Genomic DNA, 16,799 nt, shown 5'->3' on the forward strand with positions numbered 1-16,799 from the left:
AGTTTACACACTCACTTAGGCACAGGGCTAAACAGCTTCTAGCTAATCTCTGAAAAAAGTGCTCTCTTTCTAAAACTACAAATCAAAATGAAGAACAGTTTGGAGCATATTATAATAAAGGTGAAATAGTGATCTATGTTGTGATTATTTATTATTGTGATCGATGTGAATAATATCTCCATTTGGAAATTTCAGACAGAGAAAAGAGAGGTGGTGAGTAAGTATCTTTTGAAAGCCCTGGTCCAGATCTAATTTGGAGAAATACGACTGCAGCATTGTGATAATGCAGTGTCAAGGATCTAAGTGGTCTTAATGCAAATCATGCCCACCGTATCCACTTGTGGTCTAAATAATCTCTCTTTTATGAGCGCACATCTGTTACAGACACAGTGGAGAGCATAAATCACTGGCCTAATTTTGAACAAACTCAGACAGAGCAGGATGCGGACTGCAGGACTGCTCCGTGATTTTAAAAAATGCACTCATGAGAGTGACACTTCTGTGGCGACAAAGGGACAAAAATGGAAGTTCAATATACATTTAGTACAAAATATAAAGGCGGGCTCCATTACTCGCAATACTCAAGTTTAAACCCTGCTATAAAAGGAAGTGCATCAGGCACAATTTTCCGTCTGATGGAATACGCTCCCACGAGAACGTCTGCAAATCAGGGAAATGCTGCATCCTTATTATGTGTGCAATGCAAATCTCTACAAAATGTTACAACCAATATACATCTATATATTTTATATATGGCTGAATCTCTTTATATCCACTCGTTGTGTATAAATGTGGAGCTGTGGTTTCAAAGTGTCTTCTAGGCTTCTAAGCACAATTAGCTTTCAAGTCTGAAAGGTCCTCCTCTTTAATGCTCCGCCAGGCCTTCGCTGCAGCGGCTTTCAGCTGCTGTTTGTTTGTGGGGCTTTCTGTGCAAAGTTTAGTCTTCAACAAGTGAAATGCAAATTTAGTTGGCTTAAGATCAGGTGGCTGACTTGGCCATTCAAGAATATTCCACTTGCTTTAATAAACAGCTGGTTTGCTTTGGCTGTATGTTTTCGGTCACTGTCCATCTGTATTATGAAACGCCGCCGAACCAATTTAACTGCATTTAGCTGGATTTGAGTGGACACTATGTCTCTGAACACCTCAGAATTCATTCGACTGCTTCTGTCCTGTGTCACATCATCAATAAACACACATGTCCCCGTGCCACAGGCAGCCATGCACGCCCAAGCCATCACACTGCCTCTACTATGTTTAACAGATGCCATCATTGTGGTACAGGTTGATCTTGGCTTCATCTGCCCAAACAATGTTTTTTTCAGAACTGTGCTGGCTTTTGTAGGTGCTTTTTATTTATTTATTTATCAATCAAAGTCCAATCTAGCCTTTCTATTCTTGAGGCTTACGAGTGGCTTGCACCTTTGAACCCTCTGTATTTACTTTCATGTAGTCTTCTCTTTATTGTAGACTTTAATAATGCCTACTTCCTGGAGAGACTCCCTCACTTGGCTGGCTGTTGTGAAGGGGTTTCTCTTCACCATGGAAATGATTCTGCAATCATCCACCGCTGTTTTCTGCTGTGGACGTCCAGGTCTTTTTGCGTTGCTGAGTTCACCAGTGCTTTCTTTCTCAGTATGTACCAAACTGTAGATTTTGGATGGCTTGGATGGCTTGTTTCACCTGCATGGAGAGCTTCTTTGACCACATGTTGTCCATTCAAAGCAAAATCTCCCAAATTTAAGCACCACACCTCAAATCAGTGCCAGGCCTTTTATCTACTTAACTGATAATAACATAAAATAGCCTTTGAGACAATTGCCCAATTACTTTTGGTCACCTTTAAAAGAGAGTGGCACATCTTAAGGAGCTAAAACCTTTAAACCCTGCATCCAATTTGAATACAAATGCCCTCAAATTAAAACTGAGAGTCTACACATTATGTCCATTTCCATTATATAACTATAATAGGAATGTGCTTCATAAACAGGTTAAAAACAAAACAAAACTTGTGTCACTGTCAAAATATATATGGACTGAACTTTTCTGGAAAAAAAAAATCATCACACCATGTTGCTGTTTAAATGACCCTTAAGTGAAGATGAAATTTCACCGTTTTGAAAATAACTTCTTGTTGCACCCAGCTCTGATGACAGCTGCCTGGTCACCTCGCCTGCTTATGCTTTTCAAACAATTTTAAATAGTTCGCTTATCCACTCACCAGGCCATCACAAGTACTTATAGCTGCGCTCCCTTTCACAATGGCATCATCCCACACTTCACCCAAGAAATGACAGTGGGAGGATCCAGCAGGTTTGATCCGTGCCCCCTTCAGGCCACCAAACCTCCTCTCAGTCATGAAGCCTGGAGCCAGCAGGTGAGGATTCAGAGTGAGGTTGAAGTGCAAGTTGTGGCCGCCGTGCCAAAACTGGTAGAAGATGCGATCTAGTTCTGCTGGTTCCACTGAGGCTTCCCTGCGCTGTAAACGGCGAGCATGGTGAGACAGGAAATTGGACAGGAAGTGACCCTTGGCATCCACTCTCGTAGGGTGAACCACCTCGTACAAAGGGAAGTCATCCTGAAATCTTTCTGTAAAAGCGGTGATGGGAAGAAGACTTGTTATTAAATCGCAGGAAATTGGATTGAAATTAAATAATCATGTGGCTGCAAAGCGTTAAACAAAACCTGGGAAACTCTAAACACACATATGTGCTAATCTGTCACTTTATCTTTGAATATAACTGACATATATGCAGCACTTCTTAAAAATATATTCTTTGACGCTTCACTCTCATGTTTAATAGTTTGCATTGTTGCTGGAAGACTGAGTTTCACAAACCATCATTTGCTCTGATCTGGAATAGCTTTGTCCAATGCACGGAGAGCAGTGTGACAAAAAATATAAGGACTGCGCCTCAAGAAGCAGGATGAGCAGTTTTTCCATCTTATTTCTATCCATACAATTTCATTGTACCTAGCTAAATCTTGCTAAACAGTGTTTATTTCTTTTAGTTTGCAATACTCAGTAATCACTGTGTATGTTTAGTATCCACTGACAGTACACCCCCCACAGCTGCTATGCTTATCACCACATACAGTCACATGAAAAAGGGGTTTTTCACAGGACTCCATGCAGTCCAGTGAAAAACTAAGTACACCACATGATTCAGTAGCTTCTTTAAAACATTGCTTCAGTTTATTAAGGTTTGCAGGCATTTATTGTGTTGAGGTCTGGACTTCACCACCTTAATTTTCTTTTCATTTTCAGCTATTCTGTTTTAGATTTGCTGCTGTGCTTTGGATAATTATCCTGCTTCACGACGGAATTTGTGACATGCTTTAGCTGTTGCTCTCACTCTAAAATACTCAGAGGAGCTCATGGTTAACTCAATGAATGCAAGATGGCCATGACTTGTGGTTACACAACAAGCCCAAATCATCACCCCTTCACTACCGTGTATTCATGCTGATATGTGCCGCTGTGCGTTAGGTCCAAATCTCCACTTTATCTTGTTTGTCCAAACAACATCGTTCCAGAAGTCTTGTGCCATGTGATGATGCACCTTTGCAGACCTAAGATGTGCTGTCTCCCGTCTCCTTGCAACCCTTTCAAAGACCTCATACTCGTTTTGTCTGTTTCTCACTGAACTGTCATAAACGTGAACATTTAACACACTAATGGAGGCCTGTACAATCTGAGATGTGGCTCCTGCAAGGTCTGATTTTTGTTTGACTTTGTCAGGATGTCCACTCCTGGAGAGAATTTAGCAAACTGCTAAAACTTTTGCTTTTATAGAGGTATTCATGTTTGCTGACAATCAATTAATCAGCTTAATTTGATTAGCATAGCTTGGCTGCTACTTGCCCTCTTAAATCCTATAGAAGCAGCACTACTTAGTTATTCACACAGTGCACAGAGTCCCCTGAAACCTTCTTTTTCACCCGACGTGTGTTAAAATGCATGAGTTTAAAAAGCTGAATATTAAAATAATTTTAATGGTATATTTGCACTAAAGCTAAGTCATAAATCAATTATAACTTTTTTCCAGTGATAAGAATTTTAATGATAACAACACTGTGAAATATTGATGTTTTTATCCATGTGATGGACACTGTACAAATTAAATAATAATTATTACCACTGTCAAAAATAAATCACAGCTACTATCTGTTTCACATTCTTTCACTTATTCTGTGCACTCAAAGTACAAGGGTGCAAACCCTCACACTATCATTATTGGCTTTATCTCATTCAAGGGAAATGAAGGAGTGATTACACACAGCCTTGCTGACTCGAGCTCTTACCGTGTCTGCACTGCACAGGATTATCTGCACAAATATTTTCAAGCATACAGCACTTATAGATGATTTGGACAAATATTTGAAATGTCTGACTGAATGAGGAGTTTTCACCTTTCCATTGGCACTTTAATACCGTACGATTATTTTATTGACTTCTCACTTTACCACATGCCTGAGTATTCCAGCTATGCACTTCTTTGATTCGCGCTTTTGCTTTTATTTATGAACGTCTGACCAGCAACAAATGCCAAATAGTCTTGGATTGATTTGAATTAGTGTAAAGACATGGCAGCCTAAAGCAATGGGCTTGACTGGTTTTCATTTATGTGTATTACTGATGGCAAGAAATCTCTGGAGAAAAAAAAACATTTCTTCAAAAATATCTTATCTTCTACTTAAGGTCAAAAGAAAACATAAATATCTTCTTGTAGCCTTAACAAGGCGCAACAAAGGCATGGAAGGCATTCTTCATGAAAGCAGTGACTGCATATCCATTTCTACCTTTGTTAAGGAAGCAAAAAGATTTTTAGATTTTCTTGTGACCTTAAGAAGATATTCTTTAAGCAACTGAAACAAATATTTTCTGCAGCTCTTCACAAAGGTCTTTCTCATCTAGAATGAGCAAACCAGCAAGTTACTCTCCTGTGGAATTGGACTGTGGATTTGTGGTGATCAGAAACCATCACATTCATCAGAAATAAGGTTTTTTTCATTGGAGTGATTGTGATAAAACTAGGGATCCTTAAGAGTCTTCTAGGATTTGCTAAGACAAATGAACAACACTCAGGTTCAGTTAATTTACTTTTTATTCTTTAGTCTTACAAGTAGGTAAGAATAAAAAAAATGTCTTTAAGCCCTTTGCTTATCAAAGTGCTTTTCTAATTTGGGAAACAGTTTCAGGCAGACATCGATAATTCCTGTACAAACATTTAACACCTGAAACATCACTATCTGACAGGTCCCTCCCTCAGTGAGTCATCCTTGCCTAGAATGCCAAACAGTAGCTAGCACACAGTTGATTTGTACAGGATGCGACAGAGTGCACCCACACTTCTTGATCTGTTTGTTTGGCTAATTTCTGGAGAACCCGGGAAGTCTGAGTGGATGAAAGTGCATGACGTGAAGGCAGGGGGTGCTTCCTACCAGACATGAGGGGTTTAATCCTCTGATGTGATGATATGCACTGGAACAGCCAATACACTTTCTGTTGAAACTGGGTGTATTAAGAGAATAACAATAATGCATCCTGTCTATTCCCCTAAGTGAAACTCTGTTTCCTGCCCTTGACTACTGAAGTCAGAGGTCAGTGTCAGTCACACAGCAGCAGCACTGCACTGGGATTCTGCGTTTTGATTAAGGGCACTACAACAAGGGCGGACCGGGCTTCAGCCTCTGATGATTCATTCAGAAACAGCTCTCTCTACCGCACTTGGTTATAAACGTTTGAGCATAATTGCTATGGCTGTCCCCAAACTTTGTAAGCAAAAGTTGTAGCTGGCTTCTCATCAGGGAGGAGTGTGGCTGGATTCACTCACAGAGCAAATGCGCACAACAAAAGCAGGCAGTGTACGAGAGCGTTGTGGCATTCGATGTGTTTGAATCTGAAAATGTTTAAAGTATTTTAGTTTTCAGGCTCACTAACCTGGTTCATGTGATAATCCCAATCCCAAAGTTTTGCAGTTTTCCAGGACCACCAGGACCGCGATGAAGAAGTGAATGGAAGACGCTCTTTGTCCGAAAGCGTGAAGCCCGCAGTGCAAACGGGTCATTTTGTCAGGACGGTAACTTATATTTTCGAAACATTTAACGCCTTTCTGACACCGCGTCGACTGTCAATTCAAATAGGTCAAATCCATCTGTGCTGGGTGCGTTTCTCGCTTTGTTGCGCCCGTGCACTTACGCTGTGACAGCAACAACAAACTTCTTCACTTCAGGCCTGAGCATTGTTTGCCTCCGTGGGGGGGCTTTTGCTGCATCTGTTTTGTGTGTTTTGTTTTATGTCGGTGTAAATGTTTGCTTACAAGTTGCTGGTCCCCCTGTCCTCCATCAGCCTCCTCCCGACAGCCAGTGACAGCTTAAAACTTTGCTGTGAAAACTTTCGCAGAGCCACCCCCACAGATGGGTGGACTTAAGACAATGGGCTCAAGAGAGAGCTGGAGGGCTTAAAGGGGAATGCTACTCCAAGAGATCGGATACAGAGATGCAGTCCAATTGGAAGTTCCTTGGGGTGATTCGGGTTCTCAGTGGGTCAGATGAGGACCAGACTGTTGCATTCACTTGCACAAACAACGTCATTCACGTTCTGTACGTTTTGACCGGAGGTTCAAAGCATAAAAAACAAGCGTTTCCCAGTGGCAACTGTGGGAAAAGCCCGAGTAAAGTCTTAAAAAACAAAACAGCGACTGACACCATCGAGTTCGGGAGATTCCTGATTTTAAAACACATCTGGAAAACCCAGATCTATATCAGTTATATCCCCAAATGTTTTACCACCTTAAGCTAAGCTGGAACAATTAAGAATTATGCCTATTTGGAGGTGGAACACGATGTAACCAAACTATGTTCGACCGTTATTATCCCTCTCCAAAGTAAGCGCTCCCTCTAGTGGAAGAAAAATGTCACACTATTGCTTGAGCTTACGAAAGTTCTACATGTTGGCCATCATTTTTGACCTATAGTATTCATTTAATATTAATTATAATGAAAGCATTTAAGAAGTACGTTGGCATTCTTAAAGGCACGCTCATCTTGGTTTATTGTGTTTGCAAAGACGGGGCGTGCTGGAGCGCGTGAACAGAAATCAACAGGTGTACCGGGTGAGAGAGGCAGGACGAGATCTACATCTTGATTGATGTATTCGTTTGAATTGTCTGGATTAAAAGTAATTTTCATCATTTATTTTCTTTTCCTATTTTGCGCATTTACGCACGATTCTTGTGACAAATACATTGCTTTATGGCGGATAAACTATAACAATAAATTTTATCCTGTTCTTCCTTAAAAGCTGCCTGGACCGTAATCATTTCTGTCACGTCTCACTCGACCAATCGTGGCTCAGCAGAGGAGCGACACACCTGTATAAAAGCAGGTTTCTGGCCAGCTGTCATTCAAAGGTGTTATGACTACAAATTTGCATCTAATGGAGATGAAAGGCTAAGGCTTTTTTCATGGGGTGCCTCGTAGAAGAAAATGTTGTGAGTCAAGCTTTATAAATTTAATGATGGAGGAAATGTTTAACCACAGCGGAGCGCTCAACCGAAGTTCAGTGCTCGAAGACATCGACGTGAGCGCGGATGGCACCCCCATCCTGAGGATACTCATATCGGTTGTGTACTCTGTAGTTTGCGCGGTGGGTTTAGTGGGCAACCTCCTCGTCTTTTTTCTAATGAGGTTACGACAAGGTCGAAAGAGGTCCACTATTAATGTTTTCATTATCAACTTGGCAGTGACTGACTTCCAGTTTGTTCTCACTCTGCCCTTCTGGGCTGTGGACACCGCGCTGGACTTCAGCTGGCCGTTCGGAGACGCCATGTGCAAGATCGTCCTTTCGGTCACCGTGATGAACATGTACGCCAGCGTGTTTTTCCTCACCGCCATGAGCGTGACCCGCTACCTGGCCGTCGCCTCGGCTCTAAAGAAAAAAGCGCACAGGAGGTCATGGTGTGTGAAGTGGGTGTGCACGGTGCTGTGGGTGGCGGCGACAGTTGCCACAGCTCCAACAGCTGTCTTCTCCACTGTGACTGTGGTGGCTGGCGAAAAACTCTGTCTCCTCAAGTTTCCCGAAGGACACGACTGGCTCGCCCTCTATCACATCCAGAAAATCTTGATCGCTTTCATTATCCCCATGCTCATTGTCTCCGTTAACTACCTGATGCTGCTGCGCTTCGTCAGACAGAGGAGCATGGACAGCAGCAACCCTAAACGGAGATCCAGAGTCACCAAATCTGTCGCTATAGTAGTTTTGTCTTTCTTCTGCTGCTGGATGCCAAATCATGCCATCACCTTCTGGGGCGTGTTGGTCAAATTTAACGCAGCAAACTGGGACACGTCGTATTACATGGTACACACCTACGTGTTCCCGCTCACCGTGTGCTTAGCGCACGCAAACAGCTGCTTAAACCCGGTGCTTTACTGCCTGATGAGGCCGGAGATCAGGAAGATGCTGAGCGGATTGTTTTGGAAAGCCTCCACTCCGTCATCCACGAAAGGTTGCGCCACGCGCTCCATGACACAGGCAGAAACCCAGGGAGCTACGCCTCTCCAGATTATAGACAATGCGGAGTACACGCTGTCCATCATAGACCGTAAGGGTTTATCAGCCTCTAAAGTCCTCCCGTATACTCGTTAACTGTAGCCTCGTGAAAAACAAGACGACGCTTTGTGGTCCACCTGTAGATGTCTTCATTACGCGTGCGTAAAACGCTTTCGCGTCGGTCCCAGTCTAAGTGTTTGGATGGGTTGCATCGCAGATTCACACCGTGTGCGCTTTTTTTTGTGCCTTTTTCGCAGAATGGCGCGGAGTGGTGTTTGTTTCACTGTGACAACTAAACTCTGAATTTGTCCCGGTCTTGCTGTCCAGCTCGCGTTTCTCCTTGTCGTGATTGTTAAAGACAAACAAGAAATAACCGGGACGAGAGGGAGACACGTCCCCGAGTGGAAATCCAGTTGGGGACATTAGGAGGGGGGGGGGGGGTGTCTGGGGGATTTTGATTGTATTTTTAATTTTCAGTGGTTTTGCTCGTGTTTGCTACCATGATTTAATTTAAAAAAATGCCATGTTCATCAGTCCTGAGGCACCTCTTAAAGGACTGACGTGTACTGTATAGTGAGCCTGCAGTCTGTGAAAAATAAAATAAACCATGTTCTAAAAGTGTATGCGCAGAGGAGAGTCTATTATTTGTTTTCTCACTTAAACTGACATCAACTAAAACTGTGTTTTAACACTGAATTTTTCTTTCAGTCAGCAAAAAGTGTGTAACCAGTTTGCTATCCTGTGCTTACGGTTTTCAAAAGGTGAATTCTTTTCTTTTATCGTCCCAATAATAAATGAATTGATCCTTTCTCTTCAACTCGATTCAATCAGGAAATGGCTAAACGGCTACAATAAAATAAAGAAGTCATGTTAAATGCATTATATAGTGTCAGCACCTCCAAGACGCTTTTCATCACATTCGGTCCTTTCTGTTGTAAATGTTGAATTCCTATCCTGGCACATGTCAAAAAACAAAAAAACAAAAACCCTGGGCTCTCACAGGTAGCCCAGGAGGAGAAGCTGACAATGGCTGCAAAGGTACCAGCAGTCGCTTTGGCAGCCGTAGTGACGCAGATCTTCGTCAGACGGTTCAGTTCACAGAATGCAAAATGAATTCATACAGTCCAAAATCACAAACCACAGGGGGGGGCTTTAGATTATAAGTGCCATCTTCTTTACCAGGACAGCAATATTTAATGAAGCGCTGATATAACAATGAATTATTAATTCACTTTTTTTTCTGGGAGGAAACATTTCAGCAAACTGACGCGTGCTCATTTGCATTTGGGATTTGAGCAAACTGTTCAAACTAAGCGTGCATTTTGCAGTTTTCCTTTGATGATTCCTGCAATAAAGGTTTATGTTATCTTTGTTGTGGCCACAGGCAAAAAGGAAGAAACCCCAATTAATACATTTTGTACTTGACTGAATAAAAACGAGCACCTATTTCCCCCTTTTCACAAAAAATAAGTTGCTTAATTTTTGTGAAAATGCTCAGACTTTCATATTTCATGTCTACTAATCCACATTTACAGTGGGATGTGGTAATATATGTTAATGTAACCGCACTAATATTGTATGGTAATATATTCTGCTGCTTGCCTTGGGCTGTGTTTGTGTGGCTGTTTTCTTTTCTTTTTTCTTTTTCTTTATCAAATATTGCGGCTTTTCCTCTTCGGGGATCAATATGCTTTCACGGCAGCACTCTTGATGCCAGATTGTGCCCATGTGTCCGCTGGTTGAATCCAATCTGTTATCACAAAATACTTAATACTTAATTTACTTGTTTACGTGTTTTTTTTAAAGTCGATATGAAGCATTTGAAATGATTCTTCTCGTGGCTGTAGCTCAGGTGGCAGAGCAGGTCAGCCACTAATCACAAAGTCGGTGGTTCGATCCCAGGCTGCCTCCTGGCTGTATGCCAAATATCCTTGGGCAAGATACTGGTGGTCAGAGGGCCCGGTGGCGCCAGTGTCCGGCAGCCTCGCCTCTATCAGTGCGCCCCAGGGCAGCTGTGGCTACAATGTAGCTTGCCATCGCCAGTGTGGGTGAATGACTGAATGTAGTGTGAAGCGCTTTGGGGTCCTTAGGGACTAGAAAGGCGCTTTACAAATGCAGGCCATTTACCATTCTTTGTTTATAGATTCAAATTTATTTTGATTTATTGACAGCACCTAAGCCTGGCAGAAACCTGTAGAATTTAAATTGCTCTGACCAGCAGGTGGCTATGCAGTCAGTGCTGTTTAATAAAATGCAAATTTCTTACTTTATTATATTCATTTTAGTTATTGGTTGGCCTGCTGTTTTTTTTAATTGATATTTTGTGTAATTTACTGACTGCTATATTAGGTACATCTTGCTAGTACTGGCTTCGATCCCCTTTTGCCTTCAGAACTGCTTTAATTCTCCGTGGCACAGCTTTAACATTCCTCAGAGATTTTGGTTCATATTGACATGGTAGCGTCACACAGTTACTGCACATTTGCAAACCCATGATCTGAATTTCTCATCATGGCTTAACGTGTTATCCTGCTGAAAGCAGCCATCAGAACATGGTTACAAAGCATGCCAGAAGAGCGCAGTCCCGGGAAAAGCAAAGATACTGCGTGGGATCCTCAAGATCCCAGGAGGACTGATTGCATATAAGGAAATATGGAATCCGATAAGTCACACACTTTAATGAATGTAGAACACAGAGTTAGTCAGAGTACTACTTTAGGCTGATAAAAGAAATAGGTCATTATTTTGGGAGATATTTCTATCTTCTTCATTTTCTGGCAAAGATGAGAAGAGTAAATATGAAGCTAGCAGCAGGTTATCTTTGAATGAAAAATATAGTTGTTGGACTCCCTTTAACCCCCAGTATATGTGACTTTCAGTATTTCCCCTGACGCACAGAAGCATAACCACGTCTCCTGAGTTTGTGATGATTAATCAACTTCGAGCAAAATAATTCAGCCAGTCTGGTCAAGCGTCTCTGATGTGAATATTTACCTAACCAAACTTCAATTGTGTTTTCTCACTGTTAGTCAGAGAAACAGCGAAATATATTCACATGGGCTTTAGGACCTGTCCTACTTGATATTATGCATTAGTGATGAACATTTAAAGAAACTGGACTGAATCAAGCAGGAATACAGTAAACATGGGCTGCTGGAGTTTGTGTGCGTCTGGTAAAATTGAGGTTATGCTACTGTCTTTAGTTAATAGTGTGGTCCTCCGATTTAAGAGCATGATTTGTTGTTTTCACTTGTGGATGTTATAATGATCCCTTATTCTTGAATACTCCAGTTGTCCCTGTCCAATGTTAAAACTGAATTTTGTGTCATAAGTTATTTCCTTCGGGTTTGGGTATGCACTGCATAAGTGCAATTTCTTGAGGAGTAATCCCCCAGTTTTAGTCATAACAGTCCTCTATTTCTATTCTCTCAAACTGCTCTTTATTCCTGAATTCATCACAAGTACTGTACTGCTCAAAAGTCATGATTCACCCCAGATTTCTTTATATTTTGGGAGAATGGGAGCTGGTGCAGTCGTCTATTAAAATGTGCAAACACCAACCAAATATACTATATACGGTAAAACAGAGATTGTACAGTTCTAAAAATCTTGAAAATCAATATTTGGTATCTTCACCTTTATTCTTCAATACAGCCTGAAGTATTTTCTTTAAGTAGTCTTCAGGAATAGATCTCCATAGGCTGCCTTTTGTTCTGTTCTCTGTCAAGATGATCCCACACCGCTTAAGTATTGTTGAGGTTGAGGCTCTGGAGAGGCGAGACTCCCCCCCCCGTTCCTTTCTTAATGATGGCTTTTTGACAGCTGTCTACAGTCCACTGAGACCATGAGGCCTCAGTGAAGAGTAGATGGATCAACTGAGAGTCAAATGTCTTTCTCAGGCCTTGTGTCGGGACTTTGCTGCATTTTTTTTTTAAATTCTTACTGTAAGATACTCTTCACCTGTGGTAGATATGGTTTAGACCTGTCACTTCTTCTTTTCACCTCCACTTGTCCAGTTTCCTCAATATATAGGGACACGCTGCACAACATGCTGAGATATTCTGGGTTTTGAGCTAATAGTTCTTTGGAAATCACCTTGTTAATGCAAAAATAAAAATTATGGGTTATCTTTGGCATGTTTCTGCTGATTCAGCTAAAGAAACAGGAACAAATGATATGTTTTTGTGACAGGCTGCTAGTAACAAAGGCAGAGAGTTGTCTGCTATGTGTAGACACAACACTGGTTGTGTTGGCTGCATTTGTAATGCTTGAATGATTCACCATTCAGCATCACAAATAAAAACTCTGAAAGCCTTTCAGAAAACTATTGCTCAAGAGCACTTGGTAGGTAGGTAAAATATAAAGAAACAAGGGGCGACTAAAGACTTTTGCACAGTACTGATGAACTTAATGAACTTGTCTTTCTTATTCATCTATAACCATTACATCTTAGTCATAGTGATAGGTTAAAAAATTGTCCATTGCCACTTTAGGTAACAAAAGTAAAAAGGGTCATAGTAAAACTGTGTCTGTAGCTCAGGTGGTAGAGCAGGTCATCTGATCGGAAGGTTGGTGGTTTGATTCCTGGCTTCTCCTAGTCTGCATGCCAAATATCCTTGGGCAAGATACTAACCCCAAATTGCTCTCATTGGAGTACGAATGTGTGTGTGAATGTTAGTTTGAAAGTGCTTGGGTGAATGCACAAGTTGTGTAAAGCGCTTTGAGTGCTCAGAAGAGTAGAAAAGCATTATATAAGAACCAGTCCATTTACTTACTAAACTAATGTGAAGAAGGTTTATTTCCACCAGTAAAACTGCAGTAAACACGTCATGTTTCAAAACACAGCAAACAGTCTGTTTATTTAGTCATTAACAGTTTAATTATAAGGTTCGGAAATAAAAACATGTTTTAATGTGAAGTTGAAGGTGAGCTTCCCTCCCTCCAGCACATCTACAGGAAGCGGTGCCTGAGGAAAGCGGGGAGGATCATCAAAGGCTCCAGTCACCCCAGCCATAAACTGTTCAGACTACACTCTTATATTGTACATATATTTATTCATATAACTCTCAGATTTACTCATTCTTATAATTTGCTTGTTCTTATATTATTGTATTTTTGCACACCTCTGTTGCTTGTGAAGCTCGCACACAAGAATTTCACTCGCATGTACTGTACCAGTGTACCTGCACATGTGATGTGACAATAAAAGTGATTTGATTTGAGCTGGTAAAGGCTTTCCTTGCTTTCCTTGTGTCAGGATCATATTTCATCAACTGTGATGCTCAGAAAAAAGATTTAATATGTCTATTGATGTCCTGCCATCTACTTCCTGGCTTTTGCCCTTTGACAACTGTGATAGACTCCAGTGCTCCCGCAGCACTGAATCGGATGAACAGAAGAAAATGAACAGATGGATGTCTATTTATTTTTTCTCTCTGTTATTCGTCAATCCCAGCTTCTGTTCTTGAGGCCTGTTTCTATGCAGCTGAAAGCGCTCAGATTCTTGTGAAAAAGACACTCATAGACCTATATCGTTTTATTTGTAGGCATATTACAGGTCTTCACACTTCTTCAAAGAGAAAAAAACTCCAGACATTGTGCAATCACTGGACTCATGTTTACGGCTTCTGATTATCATTTACTTACATTTCTCTTAAGAATTGCTTCAAATGTAAAAAAACAAAAAAATCCCATTAATATCATAAGCACACCCTTTGCTCTGATGCAGTGCATGTTAAAAGGCACGCAGCTGTCTCGTATTGTAACAGGTTCAGTGAAACAAAGCCGACTTACTGAACTGAAAAAAAAAATAATGCCATGAACCACGCTGAAAACTGTCAGAAAACCATTATAGTACTGAAAGGATATAAAAAAAAGCTAACTGACTATTTACAAAATTCAAGTTAATTTTATACAAAGTAAAAAGTGCATCAAATGTTTTAAAAATCACCCTGCATGATTCCCAGGATGTTAATCTTAAAATGAATGAACTCTTAAGAGATGATGCATTTAGAGGATTCTTCTCCAAAGATTAAGAAAAGTCTCTAAAAGTTAAACATCACAAATCTTCTTCGTTCTCTGGTGACTTTAGTTCAGTTTTCTGTCGTCATAAATTATTATGCAAATTGACTGAATACATGGCAGATAAAAATTTCTTAAACTTGGAATTTTTAATATACAGTATAAGAGCTTTACATTTTGTTGTAGCTTTTGGGTGGGAAAACACCCTTGAGGTTTTTTTTTTCATGTACTTTACCATAGGAGTTAAATAAATAGCCTACACATCAGGAAAAGACAAAAGAATGACTGGCTAACATTTGCCTCAAATGCAAATAGTGGCCTGAAAATCTTGAAACAGATCGACTGAAAGTGGCTCTATTCTTCTGTAGAAAACGGACAGAAAAACCACCAGAGCTCCGGCCAGAAACCGACGCAATTAGAGCTCCAAGATCTCTGAAGAGATGACATCCAGGCCAGTGGAAGACGTAGACAAAGAAGGCCCTAATGTCGCAACAGTGCAGGAATGCTAAGTGAGTGTGACAGTGCTGATTGTTGGGGGTCAGGGGTTGTGGCGCAGGAAAGATCCAGTGCACTGAAAAAGCCTTTCTTCAGCAATAATGATCGTGTGGAGCTGTGTACGCGGTGCCACTGCAGCGGTAGGGAGCGGGTGGGGTGAGGCGGATTGGTCCCTGAGTGTCGGGTCCCCTGTGGAAAGGGTGTCTGATGGGGGCCCTCAGCCTGCGTTATCGCTCTTCTGCCACTTTGCCGTTGACCTCCTGCTCATCCTCTTCTCTTCTCTTTTGCCTTTGGAAAAATCCAAGCTGGGTGGGAGAGCAGAGATAAGTTAGATAAGAAGTAATGCTTCAAACACAAATGCGCTACAAATATTGCGGGCACTGTGCAGCACACAGATTGCATCACTTCCTTGTGACTGCAAATGTAAAATTTATGCAAACTTAAGAAAAAGCTAAGACGTTTCAGAGTGTGCGGCTGTGCTTGCAGATCTGTGAGGCCACAATTTTAATGCTGACATACTGATGTAGTCAATGTGTAAAATGCTGACTATGTTCCTAATCTCAAAACAGCATGTCACCATTCACTATGTGGCACCAAACTGTAGATGTAAAGTCAGTAGACGAGGTCATTAGTCATCACCCCCTATGGATAAAAGTATTGAGCAGCTTTCAAGATAAATATCATAAAGTGATTCATAACAAGAATGGTAGAGAGCTCTGGAGTCACACCACACCACGAAAACTCTTTCCTTTAGCTCTCAGATTGCATAAAACCAGCAGGTTGTGATCATGTGACCTCAGGAACGCACCGCGGATATATGGACACAAAAGTTCACTATTGTATGGTGCTTGCCCATGCAGAGCTCTAAAGGTCAACATCAGAATCGTAAAGTGACATTAATGGGGATCCAGTGCAACCGAATTACCAACCGTGTGACACATGAGCACTTGGTAGACTTTAGTCAGAAGCCTCGCAGCAGCATTCTGAACAACCTGCAGATGTTCCAAGAAGGTTTTGTTAAGACAAGTGAACAAGGTGAATGCGATAATCCAGACATAAAGGTCCCAATAACAATTTCCAATTCAAAGTGTGACACAATGGAACTCAACTTGGAAATATTTCTTAAGTGACAACAGCAAGAGCGAAACGGTGATTAAACGCGAGCATCCAAAGTGAAGGCTGAGTCACAAGTTACACTTTCAAGGTAGAAAATGTAGCAAAGGTACCTGGAGTTTCCATTACTGTAGGCACAAATCTGTCAGGGGTACAAACCTGTCAAGGGCACAAACTTCTGTTTTCTCTTCGTTAAATTGGAGAAAAATGTCAGCCATCCAAGTTTTAATAGATTCTAGATGCAAGATGTGCAGCTTAGAAACATCTCGGGGCTTAAAAGATATACGACTGAAAATCGTCTGCACGGCAATGATAAGAAATGTCCTTAAAAGTGCTGAAAACGTGCTGAAGAAGGAGCAGATACAACAGAAACAGTACAGGCCCACCAGTGTGCTACACAGTACGCAAGAGAAGTGGAAGATGACCTAGAATTAGAAACAGCCACAGATAAGGACCTTTCAGACAGATTTGAAGAGACCACTCCAAAGCAGACCTCGATACACTCACACAGTGTCTCAGCCTGTCAATCTCAAAGCGATGATTAACAGTATTAAAGCCAAAGATCAAGTCAAGTCCAGAAGATTCTCCTGTGTCACTTCACATCAAGATGTCTCTG

General features: G+C 41.3%; 3 protein-coding genes across 4 annotated transcripts in view; 1 reads left to right on the top strand and 2 right to left on the bottom strand.

Moving 5' to 3' along the window:
• The window catches only part of adamts7 (a disintegrin-like and metallopeptidase (reprolysin type) with thrombospondin type 1 motif, 7), a 76,161-nt gene extending 69,588 nt beyond the window's left edge, over positions 1-6,573 (bottom strand). The window contains exons 1-2 of one of the 2 annotated variants that reach the window (XM_085157210.1): positions 6,324-6,573; positions 2,222-2,589 (exon numbers count right to left, since the gene is read on the bottom strand). In XM_085157210.1, the coding sequence (XP_085013336.1) occupies positions 2,222-2,359 (138 nt within the window). In that variant the 5' untranslated portion in view covers positions 2,360-2,589; positions 6,324-6,573. Of the gene's footprint in view, positions 1-2,221; positions 2,590-5,944 lie in introns of both variants that reach the window. The other variant, XM_085157205.1, reaches the window with a different exon arrangement.
• A 30-nt stretch (positions 6,574-6,603) lies between these two features.
• Positions 6,604-10,305, top strand: rxfp3.3a2 (relaxin family peptide receptor 3.3a2). Its single transcript, XM_085157222.1, has one exon. It carries the CDS (start codon positions 7,520-7,522, stop codon positions 8,648-8,650), a length of 1,131 nt encoding a protein of 376 aa, XP_085013348.1. The 5' UTR covers positions 6,604-7,519; the 3' UTR covers positions 8,651-10,305.
• Positions 10,306-13,642: 3,337 nt separating this feature from the next.
• itga11a (integrin, alpha 11a) overlaps positions 13,643-16,799 on the bottom strand; it is a 56,469-nt gene continuing 53,312 nt past the window's right edge. The window contains exon 30 of the mRNA XM_085158422.1: positions 13,643-15,375. Coding sequence (XP_085014548.1) covers positions 15,298-15,375 — 78 coding nt within the window. The 3' untranslated portion in view covers positions 13,643-15,297. The remainder of the gene's footprint in view (positions 15,376-16,799) is intronic.

This window comes from Neolamprologus multifasciatus, chromosome 1 (assembly GCF_963576455.1).
Source record: "Neolamprologus multifasciatus chromosome 1, fNeoMul1.2, whole genome shotgun sequence".
NCBI lineage: Eukaryota > Metazoa > Chordata > Actinopteri > Cichliformes > Cichlidae > Neolamprologus > Neolamprologus multifasciatus.

What these genes read in the sequence shown, in the direction of transcription:
- rxfp3.3a2 (XM_085157222.1), top strand. Translation starts at nt 7,520, where the DNA reads ATGATGGAGGAAATGTTTAACCACAGCGGAGCGCTCAACCGAAGTTCA.